This window comes from Podarcis melisellensis (genome assembly GCF_964234715.1).
Source record: "Podarcis melisellensis genome assembly, chromosome: 2".
Taxonomy (NCBI): Eukaryota; Metazoa; Chordata; class Lepidosauria; order Squamata; family Lacertidae; genus Podarcis; species Podarcis melisellensis.
Genome location: NC_138529.1, coordinates 15673218 through 15692987, shown reverse-complemented (window position 1 = coordinate 15692987; position 19770 = coordinate 15673218). Strand labels below are relative to the sequence as shown.

General features: G+C 43.5%; 1 protein-coding gene across 1 annotated transcript in view; it reads right to left on the bottom strand.

Annotated features, from left to right (window-relative positions):
* The window catches only part of DIP2B (disco interacting protein 2 homolog B), a 182034-nt gene that overhangs the window by 26772 nt on the left and 135492 nt on the right, over positions 1-19770 (bottom strand). The window contains exons 7-20 of the mRNA XM_081899067.1: positions 19279-19398; positions 16883-17080; positions 16512-16603; positions 16138-16248; positions 13230-13353; positions 11749-11858; positions 10727-10829; positions 9152-9216; positions 8537-8630; positions 7461-7580; positions 5104-5218; positions 3103-3242; positions 1866-2002; positions 173-253 (exon numbers count right to left, since the gene is read on the bottom strand). Coding sequence (XP_081755193.1) covers positions 173-253; positions 1866-2002; positions 3103-3242; positions 5104-5218; positions 7461-7580; positions 8537-8630; positions 9152-9216; positions 10727-10829; positions 11749-11858; positions 13230-13353; positions 16138-16248; positions 16512-16603; positions 16883-17080; positions 19279-19398 — 1610 coding nt within the window. The remainder of the gene's footprint in view (positions 1-172; positions 254-1865; positions 2003-3102; positions 3243-5103; positions 5219-7460; positions 7581-8536; positions 8631-9151; positions 9217-10726; positions 10830-11748; positions 11859-13229; positions 13354-16137; positions 16249-16511; positions 16604-16882; positions 17081-19278; positions 19399-19770) is intronic.

The window sequence follows — 19770 nt, the reverse complement described above, 5'->3', positions numbered from 1 at the left end:
AGACCTTGAGCCAGTCATTGTCCCTCAGCATAATCTACTCCAAAGGCTTGTTGTTGTGAGGGTAACATGTGAAAGGGGAGAAGGTCCCCTTAAACTCCTAGGAAGAAAAGCAGGATATTAATGTAAATATTAATGAAAGAAGGAAAAGTGCAATGAATGCAGGTGAACGTACAGGTCCCACAAAACCTAGCAAACCAGAGCGCACAAACGGTACATCGCCCACAGGAGAGCCAGCAGAATTCATAGGGATGACCTGAAAGAAGAAAAGGAAGGACATCAGGGGACATCATTTCTGTACAGGAAGATGCGCAGTTTATTCCCATTGCAATACAAGAGCCCTTTCCAGATGGAAGTAGCCCAGGAAAAAAAAATCAATCCTTTCCCCTGGAACATGCTTTGCTTACATAACCCAGGCATTGACATTAATTGGAACAGAGTGCAAACCCAGAAAGCACAAAACAAGGAACGCTGACTCTCACTGACAGGCGCAAGACAGTTTTACTAGTAGGCTTACCAAGATTGGAAACCAGGGCATGATCTGCTGCTGTGATGCTGTGATGCTGAGAAGCATCTTGTTGCTCCTCTGTATTCACTGCTATCAAGGTGATGTGTGTGCCAACCTTTCCTCCCCTGAGTTACCTCAATTTATTTTGAGCACAAAAAAAATGCACTCACAAGATCTACGTTTTCAGAGGAAACTGACAAGGATTAACTTGGCGGAAATGAAGGAAGGACAATACAGCTAGCACAGCAGGGAATAACAGAATCTGTCTACAGGATAGGGAGGTTCTCTGTGTATGAAACAGTGTGCGCAAGCTGTGCTGGAAAATAAATCACACACCCTGATCGCAGAACAAATACAAAGCCAAAGGCGTGTGCATCTTTGCTATGCATAAGGAGTCTCATTTAAAGAGCTGTACAGATTAAGAAAGACAATTGCTTTTCCACATCCTCCCATATTCAACCTTTCAACTTCCAAAGCAAGCTGAGGGAATGCAGCCTGCCTGGATCTCTGGAAAGCCTAAAGCTCTCAACTCTAAGAGAAATGAGCAGAATTATTTATTCAAGTGTGGCATCTGTGTGATCTCCTATATTCATCATTTCCTGTCATGGTGCCACGAAAACAGATTTTTAGTCTTTCAGTGGCTAAATGTAGATGATTCAACTTTTAGTACAGATACTCCCACACAGTGCTAAATTTGAGACAGTGTTTAACTAAGCTTGTCTAGTCAGCTGTTAAGAACGTATGTTCAGCGCAGAAAGTCCTCAGTTGATGTCTCACCTCAACCATGAGCTCATGGGTGACTTAAGGAAAGCCACTCTGTCAGCCAAAGCTCAATCACTCTTTGCAAATCTGTGATATGGGGAGCATACTGACCTACCCTACTGGTCGCCATAGGGATTGTTAAGAATATATGCAAAGAAGAGTTTTTAGTACAGTCGTACCTTGTTTTGTGACTGGGATCCGTTCCGGAGCCCCCAGCCGCTAGCCAAAAAGGACACAGGGCAAAGTGCCACGTCTGCGCACGTGTGTGGAGCGGTTTGTGCGAAGCGAGATTTAGCGCTTCTGCACATACGTAAGCAGCAAACCCGGAAGTAACCTGTTCCGGTACTTATGGGTTTGCTGCGGACGTTTGCTGAAGTGGACGCTAGACAAGGCAGACATTCGTGGAGGTATTACTGTACTTGCAAGCACAATATGAATGCTTAATAAATATAAAAATTAAACACAGAGAGATTCCCTTTTTCTTTCCCATCCACTATCTCAAAAAAAGCAAAAAGCTGTGAAAAGCCCAAACAAACCCTCTGCTAACTCAATAAAACAGAGCATGATCCATTTAAAGTCAGAATGCAGAATTACATACCTCAAATGTGCTTTTAGTAACTCCAGTCAGCCCATAATACATCATTCCTCCTGTTCTGGAGCTAACACAGATTTCACCAATCTCATCTGTCTTGCAGAGCTGAGGAGGCCCATCAGGCTTCACTATGCACATCATCCCTAGAACAAATCAAATGCCATGAGCGAAACTCCCATTCAGTCTTGGAGATAAACTCCTTCGATGGAAATATAAGAGAGGGAATAGAACAGAACTAGGCTATGCTTAGAGCACCTGTGGTCCTATTTTTGTCTGTCTCCTTGTTTAAGGTGTTGAAGTTATCAAACACTTAACTTTAATGGGCAAAGTCTAATCTGGACTTTTCTTTCTTTCACAGCTTGCGCTTCCAGCATGTCAATCATTAGTCATCCCAGTAAAGCTCCTTTACGTTGTATTTCTGTTGGTTTCTAACTAGCTGCAAGTTCATTTCTAAGCACAGGAGAGGACAGGATGGGAGATGGGGACTGCAGAAAATTAGAGGCACGGGTATGTCAAGGGGTGATAATGGGCACAGACAGCAATTTCCCTAAGATGGAATACATATTCTCAAGGTAAATGCTACCACAAAACTAAATTGTGCTACTGAGACCTTTCCGAGCGCGTGCTTTAAAAGGTGGATTGGCCACAGGTAATGTGAGCCTTAAGAGGAACACAATACCCATTTTCTTTTTGAGTGGGCAGAATAAGCCCAAACAATTTGAATAACCATCAGATGAAAAGGTCTGTTAGCAGTACCCAGAGGATTTTAAGGGGGCAACAGCAAAGGATTACATAGCAGCTGAGGCTACTACAGGAGCAAAGCAGCCTTTGTGGCAGACAACATGGTTGCCCAACTCCCATATTTATTTGAAGCATTTTTACCTTGCTCTTCAGCCAAAGAAACTCCCAAAGTGCTTACATAATATCAGTAAAAATAAGGCAGCCCCTTCCCACAAATTTAAAACCTAAAGGACGCAACACGAGAGGAAAAAGTGGGGAGGAGGGAAGAGGAAAACAAACACACCCAGACACCAATTCTTAAAGCTGCTTTTTAATTCTTACAACGGCCAGCTGGATTTGAAAACGGTTCAGGGGAAAGAGGAACAAACCAACCTCTGCTGCAGCCAGAAAGGATAGCTATTGTTAGGTGATAGATGAGAGAGGGAGGAGTCCAAGCAGAGAAAGTTTGAAACATTTCAGAGCAGGGCCATGTACTGTCCCCTTCCACCATCATGATCCTCACCTCCTGGCATCACATGTCCAACATCCTGCACAGTGAGAGCCGAGTTCTTATCTTCTGTGTTCACACGTATGACACTATAACTCAAGCCATTCATCGATAAGATGGCTCTCCCAGGCAAGGGTGCCCCAGGGACACCAGGTCTAGGAATACAAGAGGCATTAATATACTACTGCACAATATGAGGGACACTGCTGGCTTCCCATGTTGGCCGGGGTGGGGAACTTCACGCTTGGGTATGTATATGAATGTGGCCCTCCTGGCCTCTCTATTTGGCCCTTGACACCCTTACGAGTTCCACGTCCTTCCCAAGCACTTTTACCTGGCTGGAATGTACCCACAAACAATTATCATGCCTCTGGCTTGCCACAAGGGAGATGTGTATGCATGGGAAGGAACCTCTGACTTTCGTGTGGCCGGAATGTGGCCTACTGTGTTGTACTGTGTTGTGTTGTACTGTTGTTTATTGTTGTTAGCCGCCCTGAGCCCGGCTTTGGCTGGGGAGGGCGGGATATAAATAAATTATTATTATTATTATTATTATTATTATTATTATTATTATTATTATTATTATTATTATTATTATTATTACTGTACAAAACTAGGACACAGGTTCATTGTTCTGCCCATTTCTCCCTCAGGCCCTATACATCACTGTTAGGAAGGTTCCCCACAAAGGAATGGTCCCCTTGGACTGCAAAATGCTCTCCACTCCAGTTTAAGGAACCCTCCGATAACTAGCTTTTTTTCTAATTGCTGAATGGCAGGGAGCCCCACTAGATCTGGGTTTTTCTGAAGGCACACAATGCACAATGAAACCCATGGCAACCGATCCTTAGGTATATTACTTGGGTCACTTCATGTAAGGATATTTTAAAAGTCCCTGTATTATCTGAAGTGATCCAGGGAGGGTGGGCAGAAGGTTTGGACCCCCGTGGTAGTTCTCTAGCTGATTTGCAGAAGATTGGAAAAGGGACTCTGATTTCCTGCTGTTCAACGACGGTAACAAGGAAAAGGCATATTTTCCACCTTAAATTAGGCTGCTGAAACAAAACAAGCTTGGGTTAACTGAGTGTGTGTGTGTGTGTGTGTGTGTGTGTGTGTGCATGGCTGTGGTTGTTAGATCTTGGGGTTCTGGTAAAAAAAAAACTAAGTAGAACTGACAAGACTAAAGTCTGCCCAACACCAAACCAGGAACTTTATTCAAAGATGGGTGGTCACTGAGTCCATGTACATTCAGCGGAGTGGAAACCTAGTTCTAATGGATTCTCAACCTCCTGATATATTTGAATGTGAAGAAATTTCTGTATGAACCCAATGAGAGATAGACATAATTCGTGCTTCTCGTCAACAGATAAAACGAAAGCCTTAAATGCCATTTAGAATTATTAGGTTTGCTTTCCAATAGCTACCAAAAAAAATTCAATAATCCAAAAAGACTGCACAGCAATGCCTCAAGAGTATGAAATCATATTCTAGGATCAAAACCGAAACTGATCTGCGTATTTTCATATTTGAACAAAAAGAATACATATATTAGATCGTAGCAGAATAATAATAAAAAACCTGTGAGGTTTTTAAAAAGTTATTTTATTAATACTAAAATAGTTAAGCTCTGTTACTTCCAGCACTGTGTAAGGCAAGCATTAAAGACAAATAATTGGGTGGGTGGGTGGAGAAACGTGTAATAAATTAATTACGAAAACAGTAAAATATTTAAATTAGTCGCCTTTGTTCCCCATCAGAACCGGGATACCTATATATAGCCCCTCCAGAGTTTTCACCAAGGCCAATATGTCCAAACGGATGGATGGCCATAGAGATTTTACCGCCACTTGCTGTGAGAACAGAAGCAATGAATTACTCAGTGAAGAAGCTATGTACTGACTACAACTTTCGTTTCAGATGCCCCAGATAAGAAACGAGCTTGAACTATTTGTAAATTGGTGGCATCTCTTTAAAACACAAAACAGGGGGTAGTTGGGAAAATCAGACATCACCTACCTCCGAATTGCCACAGTCATTGCTTCAGGAGATGTCGCGCAAGGACATATTGCCTCCGGTTTAAGCCCATGGCTCTGGAACAAGCTTAGGAAAGCATCGCAAGAGGACACAGACCCTGGAAGGCAATCATTATCATTTTAAACTGTGAACAGGGCCTGCTAAGAGAAACACAAAGGCTGCTTTAGGAAAGCCATAATATCTACAATTTATATGATGCCTAAATGTAATAATATTTCCTAAAGATTTAGTGCACTGCAGACATGTCTGAGTGCTATAATAGAGTGCCTCTTTCTAAAATCAGACTTCCTCACTTAATTACTGTGCAGTAATATAGTTCTGGAGCCCCAGGCATATTATAATTTGTGGGAGGCCTGTCTGCAGATGAAGTACACAAAAAGGCTGGATAAAAGCATATAATAATAAAACTGCAATGCCCACATTATGCTATTTATAAGGCCAGAAGAACCTCCACCTTCCTTTCAAAGCTCTCTGAGCATCCAACCTTTAAAAAGGAATTACGGGAACTGATGTTAATTCTAACTGTACAAAGCACTTCACAATAATCCCTAGGATTGTTAGAACCTCTGTGCAGACTCCTTGTGAATCTGAAAACATTTGTGAAAGAAGACAATTACAAGGTTTAAGTGCTCCCCCACCACACCCAGAAGATTAAGGCGTATCTTCCCAGTGCATTCTGCCTCCATCTGATCCAGAAGTGCTAATTGCATTCAAATTGTACTGCTTGCCAACACCATCTGGCCAGACACTCAATTAAGCCCCCAAGAGGAGCAGAAGCACCCTGTTGCTCATTTCTTTCAAAGACCCTTTGCCTCATCCCCTGTGAGCAATTTAAAGATGCTCAGGTCTCCTCCTCTGTGCTGCCTGTTAATGGAGGGGGTGATTCCCCCCCCCTGCCCCCGTGGACAGAAATGGCTGTTGTCCTCTTTTAAAGATACAGTTCTCATAGGACCTCTGCAAAATCTTTGGCCATTTAGAGGTTGCCTTGAGGTAGACCCCCAATGCCATGTCTGTCAGAATATATCCAAGTGTTTTAATTCAATTTCTTTAACTTTGCCAGTATAACTCAAGTTATTACATGCTTAGAAGTAGACAAAAGCAAGTGTTACTCTTATCTGACCACTGCCATTCCAAATTACTGCATCTAAGATGATTTAGCAAGGTGTTAAATACAGAACACCTTTACTCTTTATTATGAGTTTTGGTTTCAGTGTTGTTACCTGTCTCACATACTTAAGGCAGCATCAAGCTAGAATATCTAGGCAAAACTAAAACTGCAATTCAATTCCTCTTATAAAAGCAGCTCTGGAATATTTGGCAACTCGCTGTTCTATAAGACAGTAATCGTTTGAACAATATTGCAAAAAATACAATGAAGATTGCAAAAAAACACAAAGAAGCAATCCTTTTATTTACCTCTATTCTACAAAATAAATTGCAACAAATGCAAACAGTACAGGGAAAGTTCTCTTGACTGACATACATACACACACACACACACACACACACACACACAATCTTTGCTCTCTATTCTTCTAATTTGAAAATACAGAAGAAATAGTTATAACCAATTTCGTGTTGGAGTACAATGAAATATAGGTAAAAGGTAAAGGACCCCTGAATGGTTAAGTCCAGTCAGAGGCAACTATGGGGTTCCAGCGCTCATCTCACTTTCAGGCTGAGGGAGCCGGCGTTTGTCCACAGACTGTTTTCTGGGTTATGTGGCCAGCATGACTAAACCGCTTCTGGTGCAACGGAACACCGTGACGGAAACCAGTGCGCACGGAAATGCTGTTTACCTTCCCGCTGCAGTGATACCTAATTATCTACTTGCACTGGCGTGCTTTCAAACTGCTAGGTTGGCAGGAGCTGAGACAGAGGAACGAGAACTCACCCCGTCACGGGGATTCGAACCACCAACCTTCTGATCAGTAAGCCCAAGAAGTTCTGTGGTTTAGACTACAGCACCAAGAATTACTGAATTGTCCCCTCTCACATAGCTCATCAGAAGATTAAGTTACATTTCCTCAAGAGGCAAAGATTTTATCCAATGCTTTGCCCCCTGTGGACCACTCACTTCCATTGTATTGCATCTGGCTGCCCATGCCATAAATGATCTTAGAGCATGCAGGCAAATAAGTGTATACAGCCTTAGGCTGCAATCCCATACTTGGAAATACATCTTACTTGCATCCATGTGTGCACACACTTTTCAATGCTCTACTGCCAAGTATGTGAATAAGTTACCTTCACTGAGCACAATTCTGAAGACTGTTGGAGGAAAACCTGCTAAATATGCAGGCACTACGGCAGGAAAACAGGCCCAAGTGGATACTCACAAGGGTTAGCACCATCTGTTACAATCAGCATCCGCAGGGAATTTAAGCTGACATCTCTTTGGTCCCGGTGAGCCATCATGGCCCAGTGCAAATCTCGACACTTCACCAAAGCCACCTTAGCTGCAACCGAGAGAATTAGAGAAAGTCATTGCACCAAAGTGGAGGCTTACTTGTTGCTCCTTTAAGTGAAAGCCACAGGGATATTCTCAGAGATCTGAAGGACAAAACTCTAGGCAGACTTAGGAGGTAAATCACTTTGGTAAACAAATGCTAAGACTACAGGGTGAGAAGATACCAGCTCTCCAAGATCTCCAATGAGAAAGTAGCAGAACCATGTAGCCTAAGGTTATGTTCCCAGTAACAATCAAGAGTCACACATCCCTTTAGCAGCTTCTCTGCGCCCCATTCAGCTCCATGGGCATGGGAACAGGACTGGAGACCAGATAGGGGCCAGATATGTTTTTCTATAGGTGTTTTGCATATCAATACTTCCTGCACCTAATAAATGGGGGGAATGTCAGTTTGCATTTCTTGGTACAGAAAGCATTGAGCGGATGTGTAGAGATCTTTCCTATTCTATTTAATTCAAGAGTAGCTTCTCTGTGTGAAAGAAAGGTTCGTGATGTTGGGTTATTCCTTCAGAGAAGCTGACTACAGCTGGCTTAAACTGGTTCTGTTATCTTTTTCTGTCAAGGTCATGCTGACTATAATAATAGGCCAAAAGGAGCCTGGGTTTCTCTTTCTCTCTCTTTTCCTTCTGGTGTGATGTTCTGCACTTAGTGTTAAGGTTTAGTCTTATTGTAAGTTATTGTAAGTTTAAATTAAGTCTGCTGCAACTGGATTTCTTATGGACAGTGCCAATCCTGAATGTATTGGATTTGTGACCATTATGCTCATTTGCATTCAGTAGCAGTAAAACTCTGCTGGATGACATACAATTGCCTCTTGTCTATATTTAGGGAATCCTGAAACGTGTTTTAAGTTTTTACTCTGCTAACTATACATTGTTCTGCTCTGGATCATATCGAGTAGAATTTCATGACAAGTCAGCTGTGCAACGGCCTTTCAATGCCCACCTTTGTGAGTGTGAACCCTCTGTACCCAGGAAAGAGGGCAGGTTTTCATCACTGAGTAGGGCACACTGACGGTGTGCAGCTTGTTCATTACACTCTGAAAGACAGAAAGAGAGCCGGTTTTACACATGCACACACAGAGAATAACCCAGGCGCAAATCAAATAAAAACAAACCACCGGCAAAAATGTGTGGCTTCCATGCACATAACCACAATGAATCCAATCCAATAAATCTAAGTGAAAACGCTAATCCATAGGATTTTGAGATAATGCTGATATGTTACACTTCACATCCCAGTGGGGTTGCAGTCATACCATTCTTCAGCGGTCCTTCCACCTTTAAGACTAAGCCGAATCGGGCGCGTGGTGAAATTTTTCATAGGGGAACAGTTAGGGCTAGAGGTGCCAGCTTGCAAGGGCGATGTTGTGGGCATGAGCATCTCGCTTCCCTCCCTAAACCAGGCAGAAGCTTCCCAGGCTTTGGGAAGGAGGTTCCAGGGGGAGCATTTAGGGGACCAGACTAGCCCCCCCAGTCCAATAACCACATGCCTCTGTAGCCTACGAAAAGAAGTCACAGTAAAGTTTCTGCACATCATCCCCTTAAAATGCTGACTCACCGTTAGCATGCTATGCCACAAGCCTGCATCTTTCTTGAAATCCAGGACGTTCACTATGGTTTCACCTGCAACAGAAATGCTAACACTTAACTTGTCTGAAATTTTGCTTCCTGAGGTGCAACTTTCTATTCTGCTAAACAAACACAAAGCCTACTCCAGGGTTCAATGAATGATCATATTGTACTGGCCACTTCTCAGACTTGCCCTGAAAAACCAAAATCTCTCCCCTCAGATGCTTGCAACAAGCTTCTTAACAGGAAAATAAATCTCCTTCGTTGATAATGCCAAGCATTTCTCTAGCAAGAAATGTACCAACAGAACTTTCTATGCACACACTTAAACAGATCTGTATTGCTAAGTGGGGCGGGGGGGGGGGGAGATGGAATGCTATTTTAATTGTTTTATTGTATTTTATTGCAGTGGTGATTGGTATTGGCTGCTTCAAGAGTCCAACAGGGCAGATTAAGATGCCTGTAAATAAACTGCTATGATTGCTCTGTTTTGGTTTATCTGAAGGCCCATCTATTCCAGGATCCTGTTCTCACAGTGGCAAACCAGAAGACTGCAGAAAGCCTGAAAGTAAGACCTGAGCACAAAAACACTGTCCCCGCTTGTGATTACCAAACAAGTGGTATTCAGAGGAATGCTGAAGAAAGGTCACTGGTGATGTGTACTGAGAATTTAGGGAAGCTAAGAAAATACCTGGTGAAAGGAATGTTACTGATTTTTAAAAATAAAAATAAATTGCAACATCCTTCTCCTTTGCATGTAAAAGCTAATAGGGATCAGTTTACAAAGTCAAGCTGCTCCTTGCAATAATTTCATAGAATCAAAGAATTGTAGATTTCGAAGGGACCATGTGGGTTATTTAGTTCAACCCCCTGCAATGCAGGAATCTTTTGCCCAATGTGAGACACAAACCCACGACCCTGAGATTAAGGGTCCCATGCTCTACCGGCTGATATATGTGAGTATATTGTTGCAAAATGGCCTAGAATATTCAATGCAGAGTGGCACATAAATGCTTTAACACAATGATTAAAATTTAAGTAACTATATGATTTTGTACAGAGGAACACATCAGTGAACCAAACTGTATACAGTGGTACCTCTGGTTGCGAACGGGATCTGTTCCGGAGCCCCATTCGCAACATGAGCAGAACACAACCTATTTTGAGCGTCTGCGCATGCATGAGTGGTGAAACCCAGAAGTAACCCTTTCCGGTACTTCTGGGTCACCGCAGGACGCAACCCGAAAAGACGTAACTTGAACCAAACAAGAGGTATGACTGTATACAGGAGACAGCAGCTATCTCACTATGAAATAACACCATTAGCTTACGAGACATACATACAAGTCTCTCTCAGTGTGGCTGGGCAATGAAACCTATATCACACTGAAGCATTTGGCAGTGTGAACTGGTGCGCCATTTGCAAACAATCACTTTGATTTAATGGGTGTAGAGCATAACTCCTAAAGTCTAGCGTTGGGCTGGGTTCACAGTTCTCTGGAGAGCTGTCCACTAGGACATGACTCCCTGTGCTCATAACGCAGCCAGGCAGGATATCACTCACCTTCAGAGTAGTTGCAGGCCTGAGACAAAGCCTGGCAGTGAGCCAGCATAGCAATTCGTGACACGGTCACACCCATCACACTCCCCTCCTTGCTGGTCTTGTACTGAGAAAAGCATACAAATATCAACAATTCAGGGATCAAAGTGCTGTTATATTTGCCTTAACCATTCACAAAGCTGAAGGCAGAGAGCCCTTTACTCTTTCCCATGTATATGCATGTGTGTTTGCATGCAAGGCAGAATATGGGTATGCATAAGCGAGCAAAATTGAGTAGAATGAGAAAAAATACAAGCTTGAATTTGTTGCCAGGGTTTCCCAAACCTGGGTCTCCAGCTGTGTTTGGACTACAATTCCCATCATCCCTAGTTAGCAGGACCAGTGGTCAGGGATGATGGGAACTGTAATCTAGAAAACAGCTAGAGACCCAAGTTTGAAAAGCCCTGCTCTACCTATGCTATTCCTGTTCCCTCCCTCTCTCTCTCTCTCTCTCTCTCTCTCTCTCTCTCTCTCTCTCTCTGTCAAAATGAAGTGTGAACAGACTCACCAACAAAGGGAACAGATCATTTGAAACGAGGTTTAGAACTCCCAAAGTATTCCCATAAACCAGGGATAGGGAACCTGTGGCCCTAAAGAAGTAGCTGGGACTCCAACTCCCATTAACCCCAGCTAGCATGGCCAATACTCAGGGATGATGGGAAATGTAGTCCAATGTCTGGAAGACTACAGATCACCCACCCCATCACAAACTCTTATGGCTGAAGCTTTTTTCTGTAAAAAAAGACCTGTTCGAGAAGGACAAAGGGCACTGGAAGAAGATCTTCCGCGTAAATTGCATCCTCAATTTATAATTGTGCCAGTTCACAAAGATGCTTAAACCACAACTTCTGGAGAGAAAGGGCACATTAGGAGGACATGAGGTTTTGGCAGCAAGGCACACAGACACTTGAAACACCCTAAATATATTACAAGTTCAATAGCCAAAGCAGCATATGCTGTTTTGTTAATTTTTACTCGCTACATACCTCAATGTAAGCTGGCTCAGTCCCCGCGTTTGAAATGTTGGGCTGCCAGTCCTTTGGTGACTTAGAGAGGTACTTGGAATCTGTTACAACCCACTTGAGCCTAGGCCAACCTAAAACCAAAAGGTAAAAAAGTGACTTCTATGTCGCAATTATTTTTTGATGCATTCACACTGCAAATGATGCAATCCGGCTCCCCAAAAGGAACCTGCTGCAATGCTGAAAGTCTCACAAAGCCCTTGAACAAGTTTTTCTTGCCCACCTCCCCAGAAACACAAGGTTTCTAATGCTTATGAAAAGTTTATCTGGGTTTAGGCCGGTGGGAATCATAAAGAGACATGTAAAGAGGCAGAAAGTTAAAGAATATTATTCTGACATAGAGAAGATTTCCATGTATGAAAATTAAGATCATGCATGAATTATTTGGTCCACAATTACATGTTCTGTAGCTGTTCTGCGCTGATAGCTTCCCCAAATGCATCATCATAGCAAACCAAGCAAAATGTGTGATTTTCAGACGTAACCACACAGAGGCCATGATTAGTGTGTGCAGCAATACTTAAGTATGTAACACTCAAGCCATTTACAGCTTTGTCATTCAATAGCAGAATTGGATTGCCCCGTAAACCAGCAATGACAATGAAGTAATGTTGCAGTGTACTCCCTGCAACCCATTCCCATTGTAAAAAGCATCAGGGGCTGTGGCTCAGTAGCAGAGCACATGCCTTTCACGAAAGCAGCCCCCATTCTAGTTACTAGTAACCCCAAATATCTCAGGCAGCAGAGATAGGGGTGGAGTTGTTTGGTTCTTCTGAAAACTGGCTGCAAGCCCTGCTTATGCCAACCTGGGTTGATGGGTAATTGAGGGCTTGCTTTATCACTTACATAGTCAATAACTACAAGCAGGGAACCTTAATTTATGAACAAGTTAAAAGATAAAGGGACCCCTGACAATTAGGTCCAGTCGTGACCAACTCTGGGGTTGCGGCGCTCATCTCGCTTTATTGGCCGAGGGAGCCGGCATACAGCTTCTGGGTCATGTGGCCAGCATGACTAAGCTGCTTCTGGCGAACCAGAGCAGCGCACGGAAACGCCGTTTACCTTCCCACCAGAGCGATGCCTATTTATCTACTTGCACTTTGACGTGCTTTCAAACTACTAGGTTGGCAGGAGCAGGGACCGAGCAACGGCAGCTCACCCCGTCGTGGGGATTCGAACCGCCGGCCTTCTGATCAGCAAGTCCTAGGCTCTGTGGTTTAACCCACAGCGCCACCCGCGTCCCATACAAGTTACAAGTTACAAGTTACAAGTTACAAGTTACAAGTTACAAGTTACAAGTTACAAGTTACAAGTTAGTCTGCTGCAAAATAGGAATGTCATGTTCGACATTTATGACTTGACACAAGTGCACGTGCACCCCTGTCATTTCCTGATTGATAAAATGCCACCCACAATGATTGTTCCATATAAAATCAACAACTAACCTTTGAACTGCACAATTTCTCCATTCTGTGTTTTGGGGAGACCCTTTAAGCAAACCTCAGTAGTGAGAGCCAAAGCAATGCCACAGCTGCCTAGAAGAAAGCCAATTTGCTGGCCACCAGCATCCTGTGGGAGGGAAAAGGGAATCACTGTGATTTGCTGATTGGGGCAAAAAAGAGAGAAAAGGCCAGCTTTAGCCTTACCAAACTACTAAACGTTGGTAATGGTTTGGTAACTGGATGGCAACATTATGGACAATGCTGAGGGAACTACAGACATTCAGAGTCATCCATCAGTGGTTTGAAACTCAAATGACAGCCACCACAGTGACAGCAAGGGGAAGCAGGCATTGCACACAATGGAAAAACACAGGGAGTGGTGATGATCTGAAATAAGATGGGTGGCAACAACAAATGTGGAAGGCACGGCATTCATCCTGTGCTGAAAAGTCCATGAACGAAAGTAACTTGAAACTTGGGAAACAGCGTTCCAGGGAAAAGTCAGCCTTCCCCAACCTGGTGCCCTCTAGACTACAATTTTTGGACTATAACTCTTGTTAACTTCAGTCACCACAGTTGGAGGGTGACAGGTTGTTGAAGGCTGACCCAGGTTATAGCCAGAGTTGTGCTTAACTCTGTGCTAAAGAGAGAAATTTCTGCTCCAAGAAAAGCTGAATTCTGCAACCAGCAGAAATTAAACAAGCATATTTGTATAATTCATGTTAATAATAATATTTTAATTATTTATACCCCGCCCATCTGGCTGGGTTTCCTGAGCCACTCTGGGCAGCTTACAGCATATCTAAAAACATCAAGCATTCAAAACCCCACAATAGAGGGCTGCCTTCAGATGTCTTCTAAAAGTTGTGCAATTCTTTATCTCCTTGACATCTGAAGGGAGGGCGTTCCACTACTGAGAAGGCCCTCTGCCTGCTTATATTTTACTTGCAGGGTCCTGAAGTCCCGTTCTTAATCCCTTCACCACTAGCTTCTGAAATGTAGCCAAATGCTGCCCACACAATCTCAAACAGGTCTTTTCTCCTCCAGCCACAGGGGGAAGGGGAAGCATTAGACTGGCAAGACTACCACGTGAGAACTGAAAGGAAGGGACCTCTGTAGATGAGCTCATAGTCACAGTTTGAAATCATCAGTGGGACAGGCTCCTAAATGGTCCAGACAGCAGGAGTTTGTGAAATACCCAGCAGGATAACCTGCAGGACTGGCTACAGAACATTGCCAGGCCTGTACTCCTTCCTATTTGCCCGAAAATTCAACAGATTTTTTTCTTTTAATTACCCCAAGAGGATAGCAGGCTACACAGTGGTACCTTGGGTTAAGAACTTAATTCGTTCTGGGGGTCTGTTCTTAACCTGAAACTGTTCTTAACCTGAAGCACCACTTTAGCTAATGGGGCCTCCTGCTGCTGTGCGATTTCTGTTCTCATCCTGAAGCAAAGTTCTTAATCCGAGGTACTATTTCTGGGTTAGTGGAGTCTGTAACCTGAAGCGTATGTAACCTGAAGCGTATATAACCCGAGGTACCACTGCATATCAAAATCCATATTGCACTCAAACTTTATTTGTTAAAATAAAGCTATTTGTCTTTATTTGTTAACTTGATTTGTTAAAAAATGGACTGAACACTTGGCATTTCCATACAAAAAAAAAGGCCAAACAGAAATCACACACACTAATAATAATAATAATAATAATAATAATAATAATAATAATATAGACAGCATATTGGTAAGAAGCTACGCCAGCATCCAATCCCAGCATCCCTTAACTACAGAAGGGAAATTTACTAGGCTGGAACGAGCTGGAATGAGCAGATGATCAGAGAATCCCCTGCAACACAACAGAAGCGAGGGAAGAAAGCACTGAAATGGACAAGCTGGTTTACTGAGCATATAGAGTCAGTGCGGGGGCTGGGAGAGAATCCGTTTTCATGTGCGGGTTGTTATGGCAGTTGTCATATTGAGATCACAAATCAAAGAGATGCCCCTAGGAGACCCATAGCATTACCAGGCTAGGTTACCACCTCATTACCACTTCTCTCACCATGCTCCTTGCCAAGCCGTCTCTTGAAAGACACTCTTAATACCTTAGCATGGCGTGTTATTCCAATTATGGTAAGGGTAGAGGTGACCTTTAGTGACACACGGACTCTGCGAGAACACAAGGGCCTATTCTCAGCAGTGCTCAGGACACAAGCTGGCCAGAAAATCTATACTGAAACTGATTTCAATCAGGGCTGCTTCTTAAGCTACCTTCGATAGGCACCGATACAAAACTATGCCCGAAAATTCTTGAAAAACAATGTCAGAACTTGTTAATACACATATCTGTTTGGGGAAGCGAATTCAAAATGCTACCATCTTTTTGCCTTATACTCACTTTCCCCTCTGGAACGGATATAGTGTCTTATAGTTCTGATCTCTGTAGTTAGCAGTAGCTCAGAAACTGCCTGCATTTCAACTACCGAAATGCATTTCAAGATATATTTTTTTTTAAAAAACAATGAAATATTTGGCTTTTCAGCAAGGGAGCAAACCGCAATTCCTATGCAGTAGCACAGTGCCATGGAAATCAGTAGGACTGCAAAATAACAAAATAAGCTCCCCATTGTTGCTGTTTAAATAACGTTCTCTAAAATAAAGGTGCTGAGCCCTGGCAAGAATAAGGCCCAGGGTACTGACCGAGGGACAGCTGAGATACTTTGATCTCTTTTACCATGTGCTCGACGCAAGAGGGAGGCATGACAGAACACCAGCATTTCGAAATATCAGCCTGGATGTGCAACAGGCTCTCTAGAACTGGAAGCCGCAAAGTCTAAATGTATCCAAGGCCGACAGCCTGACTTTGGTTCTCATCCCACATCCTATCACTCCTCTAAGTTCCATCAACGTTACCTTTCGGGTTAGAGGTACCTCTATCGGCACTGGGATGACTTCAGCTAGCAAACAGCCATAGAACGCCACCATGAACATGACAGGATCATTGTTGGGATAAACAAGGGCTACCTGTGGTTCACAGAAATCATTAAGTTAGAGAAGGTAGGACGGACAGCAGTCAAGCTTGGACCATTACACTGCAAAGCACAAAACAGGCTGTTTAACTCAAAGAATGTTCATTAAATGACTGCAAAATTAACTCACGTGCTGCAATTTTTTAAAGAAGTAATTTTAAAAAAAACATTTAAAGGGGAAGAGGCACATACATTCACACCCCACCCCCATTCATTTTTCACAAGGGGAGCTATAAACCGTTTGTTAAGGCTTCTTACTCTGTCTCCAGGCTTCAAGACAGGCTCATTTTTGGTGCCCAGTTTATTCAACAGCGTATAGGCCAGCTTCAGACTTCTGCTCCACAGCTTGCCTGGAACGCAGAGAGAAAGCAATGAGGCTACACATCAGGCAGGCAGCGGCATCTCCCCACCCCCACCCCACGACACACGTCTATTATTATTGCCGGAAAATATCTGTATCGTGTATCTTAGCCAGTGCAGAATCAACGCAGGATCGCCAAAGTGCTGCTTTTCTAATCAAACAGCTTATGTGCCAAGTCAAGGCAGGCAAACCACAAAGACCCACATGCCTTAAAAAAGCCCGCTATGGTAAAGTGTCTAGGCTAACAAGACTCTATAAAGATTCTCACCATATGTCAGTGTGTAGACTGGCTTCCCAGTAACATCCAGGGCTGTCAAACAAGGGCATTTGGCCTGCGTCGTCCCCCAACGTTGCAAAGCGGCTTCTAATGCAGGAGGCCAGTTGCAAACTACTCCCAGGGGTTCTCCCTTCACAGGCGTCATCTGACGTCCCTCTGGCTTGGGCTGATTTGGGTCTGGCTGTGGAACTGCAAAGAAAACACCACCAGATCAAGTGTTAAATCCACTGAGGAAAGGAGCAAGCTGTGTATGGAGGACTAAATGGTGCTAAACAAAGTCTATAGCTCCCTGCATTCATGATGCAAAGGATTCCCCCTTTCTTCCCCATTTTGGAAATCGCTGTTTCCAAATCCACTTTTAAAAGGTCGAAGCAATTTGAACGTATTTGTTGCTAAGGATAGATACCGCCCAGTAGGAGACAGGAAAACTGTATTATTTCCAAACACAGAAACTGAAGATGTTAACTCGATTGCATTTGGCAAGAACCTACTATTACTGCTGCTGCTACTATACAATTACGTAGCATCAATCTGTGTGCTAGGTACAATACGCAACACAGAAGTGAGAAGAAAGTCTAAAATCTCAGCCAGTCAGCCAAGACAAATATGAACAAACCAAGATTAAGTTTGACTTTAATAAAAGGCACCAAAGACAGAGTAGGACAGAGATAACAGGTAGCAGAAAGAGCAGGAAGGTGTGGTAGAGCAAGGATTTGTATGTGGAGTTTTGAAAAGTTGAAGTGGTAACTTGATAAAGGTTAATCAACATGTAAAGAGCAGCAGGTCAAAAGAGAGAGCAGATGAAGAGAACAAAAAATGTCAAGAGAACAGAGCCATTTACAGGAGGAGAAAATTTGTGGCTTAAAAAAAGGAGGGTGATATTTAAATCCAGGAGAGGGAAATTAAGTTGAAATAGTCAAAAGCAACCTGCCCCTGTGACAGTGCCTAGGTAGTATATTCATAGATAATGCCATATACTGGAGTTGCTATAAAGCTGTTTAAGACCAGCAGAGTCAGCACTAGCACAAAAATGTACCATGGAACGCCAAGCAGTTGTTTGGGTAAATAGCCCCTCTAGGGCCACCAGGAGAGCAGCACGCAATGTGAGAGGTGCACCTCACTTGCAGTGTTGATGAGGAAGTCTGAGCACAGCTCCTGGATCACACAACGCAGCTGCCTGGGCCACAAAATCTCTTGGGCCAGCTCTCAGAGGAATAATCCAAATTTACTATTTGCCATCTGTCTCTCAGTGGGAGCTACACACGCCACACAGAATTTCGGAGTGGAAGTTAAAGATGCATAAATGAAGCAGCAATAACCCAGGTTTCCCCGTTCTCATATTTAAGGCTTGAGCTACCCTCGCCATGTCTGTGGCCCAATTCCATCCTTTCTTTTTTGGGCACCAGCATTTCTGACAAAGTGTCAAGTGTGACCACCTGATTTGAAAAGGGGATGGGTGTGGGAGGGGAGGGAGAAGAGATAACGAAGGAAATTGGGGGGGGGATGGGACATGCTATGCCAAGTGTTGCTCTCCCATCCCTCTTGCAGTAAAAAGACTGATTTGGCATATATACCCAATGATGGCATGGTATATTCCCAGACTTTCCCAACTCCGGAATGTTGTCGGACCCCAACAACTTGCACAAGTTCCTGTCGACACAGCCAACAATCTGGGATGATAGGAGCTGCCCTACAGATTGTTGGACTACAAGAAGTTGGGAGAAGCTGGTACACCCTGTTTTAAGCAAGAAGAGCTCATCTTTCCCCCTTTTTCTCTTTAAGAAAACCTGTGGGCTTGACAGAGTAGCTCTCTGCCTACTCCAAAGGAGGGGAACTTTCCGGCCTATGAGATGAATGTGACCTCCAGGTGCCCCTATCCAGTTCTTCCCAAGCAACAGCCCTCGCTATCTGTGCTCTGCACCCTGGAGTGCTTCTGCCTGTCTGAATAGGTCCTTCAATTGTGATGATGCCATTATGTATCTGGAGTGTGTGTGTGCAAGAATCTAGTGTACAAAGACTCTCCAATATGCTGTTCCACCCACTGTTTGCCTCTGGCCCCACAACCCCTGACGATGTGGGGCTTGTAAGGTTGTGCATGAGGTTCCCCTTGTGCAGACAGTTACAGAAAAAGCATACGACCAGGAGGAGCTAGATGGAACTCTTGAGCTTTTCTATATAAGAGGCTAAGATACAACAGCACATTTGTTTTCTAATCCGTATTGATCTGGAAACCTCATAAAAGGAAGGCACAGATAGAAGGAAGAGGATTCTCCCTTAACTACTGGAGCTTAACAGGCATCGAAAGAAGAAAAGCAAAACCATGCAAAAGAACAAGACACGCAAAGTTTTCTGCGAATTGCAACCAGCCCATTGGCATATCCAAATACCTTCAACAATTTCTTCAAAATCATCCACAAAAAACTCCTTCAGAGGTGGCCGCTTGGGTCGCTTCAGAGTATTGAGCAGCTGCTGGATTTTTGTTGAGACTCTGCTACTTACAGGGACACCTGCAGTGTGGGAAATTAATTCAGTTTATCAAGGGCTAGGTCACCTGTGGGCAACTGCCACTCTATAAAGAGCTACCCAAACCATACCCTTTCTGATGCAGCAAATCACAATATACATGAGCAGAAATTGCAGTGATCAAACCCTGATGTAAAACATGGGAACACGGACTATCCAGAAGGTTATCTGGAAGGTACGGCTGCTAATAAAAGGACCACTTATTTCCTTTTCAAAGCTGTTTTCAGCAGTTGCACAACACTGTCTATATATGTTTTTCATCTCTCAAGACCAGGCCGTATATGGCAAGCTGCAAAGGCCTGGACAAACTTCCCATTCCTTCCTGGGATTGCAGAAGCAGAGTCGGGCACCTCTGA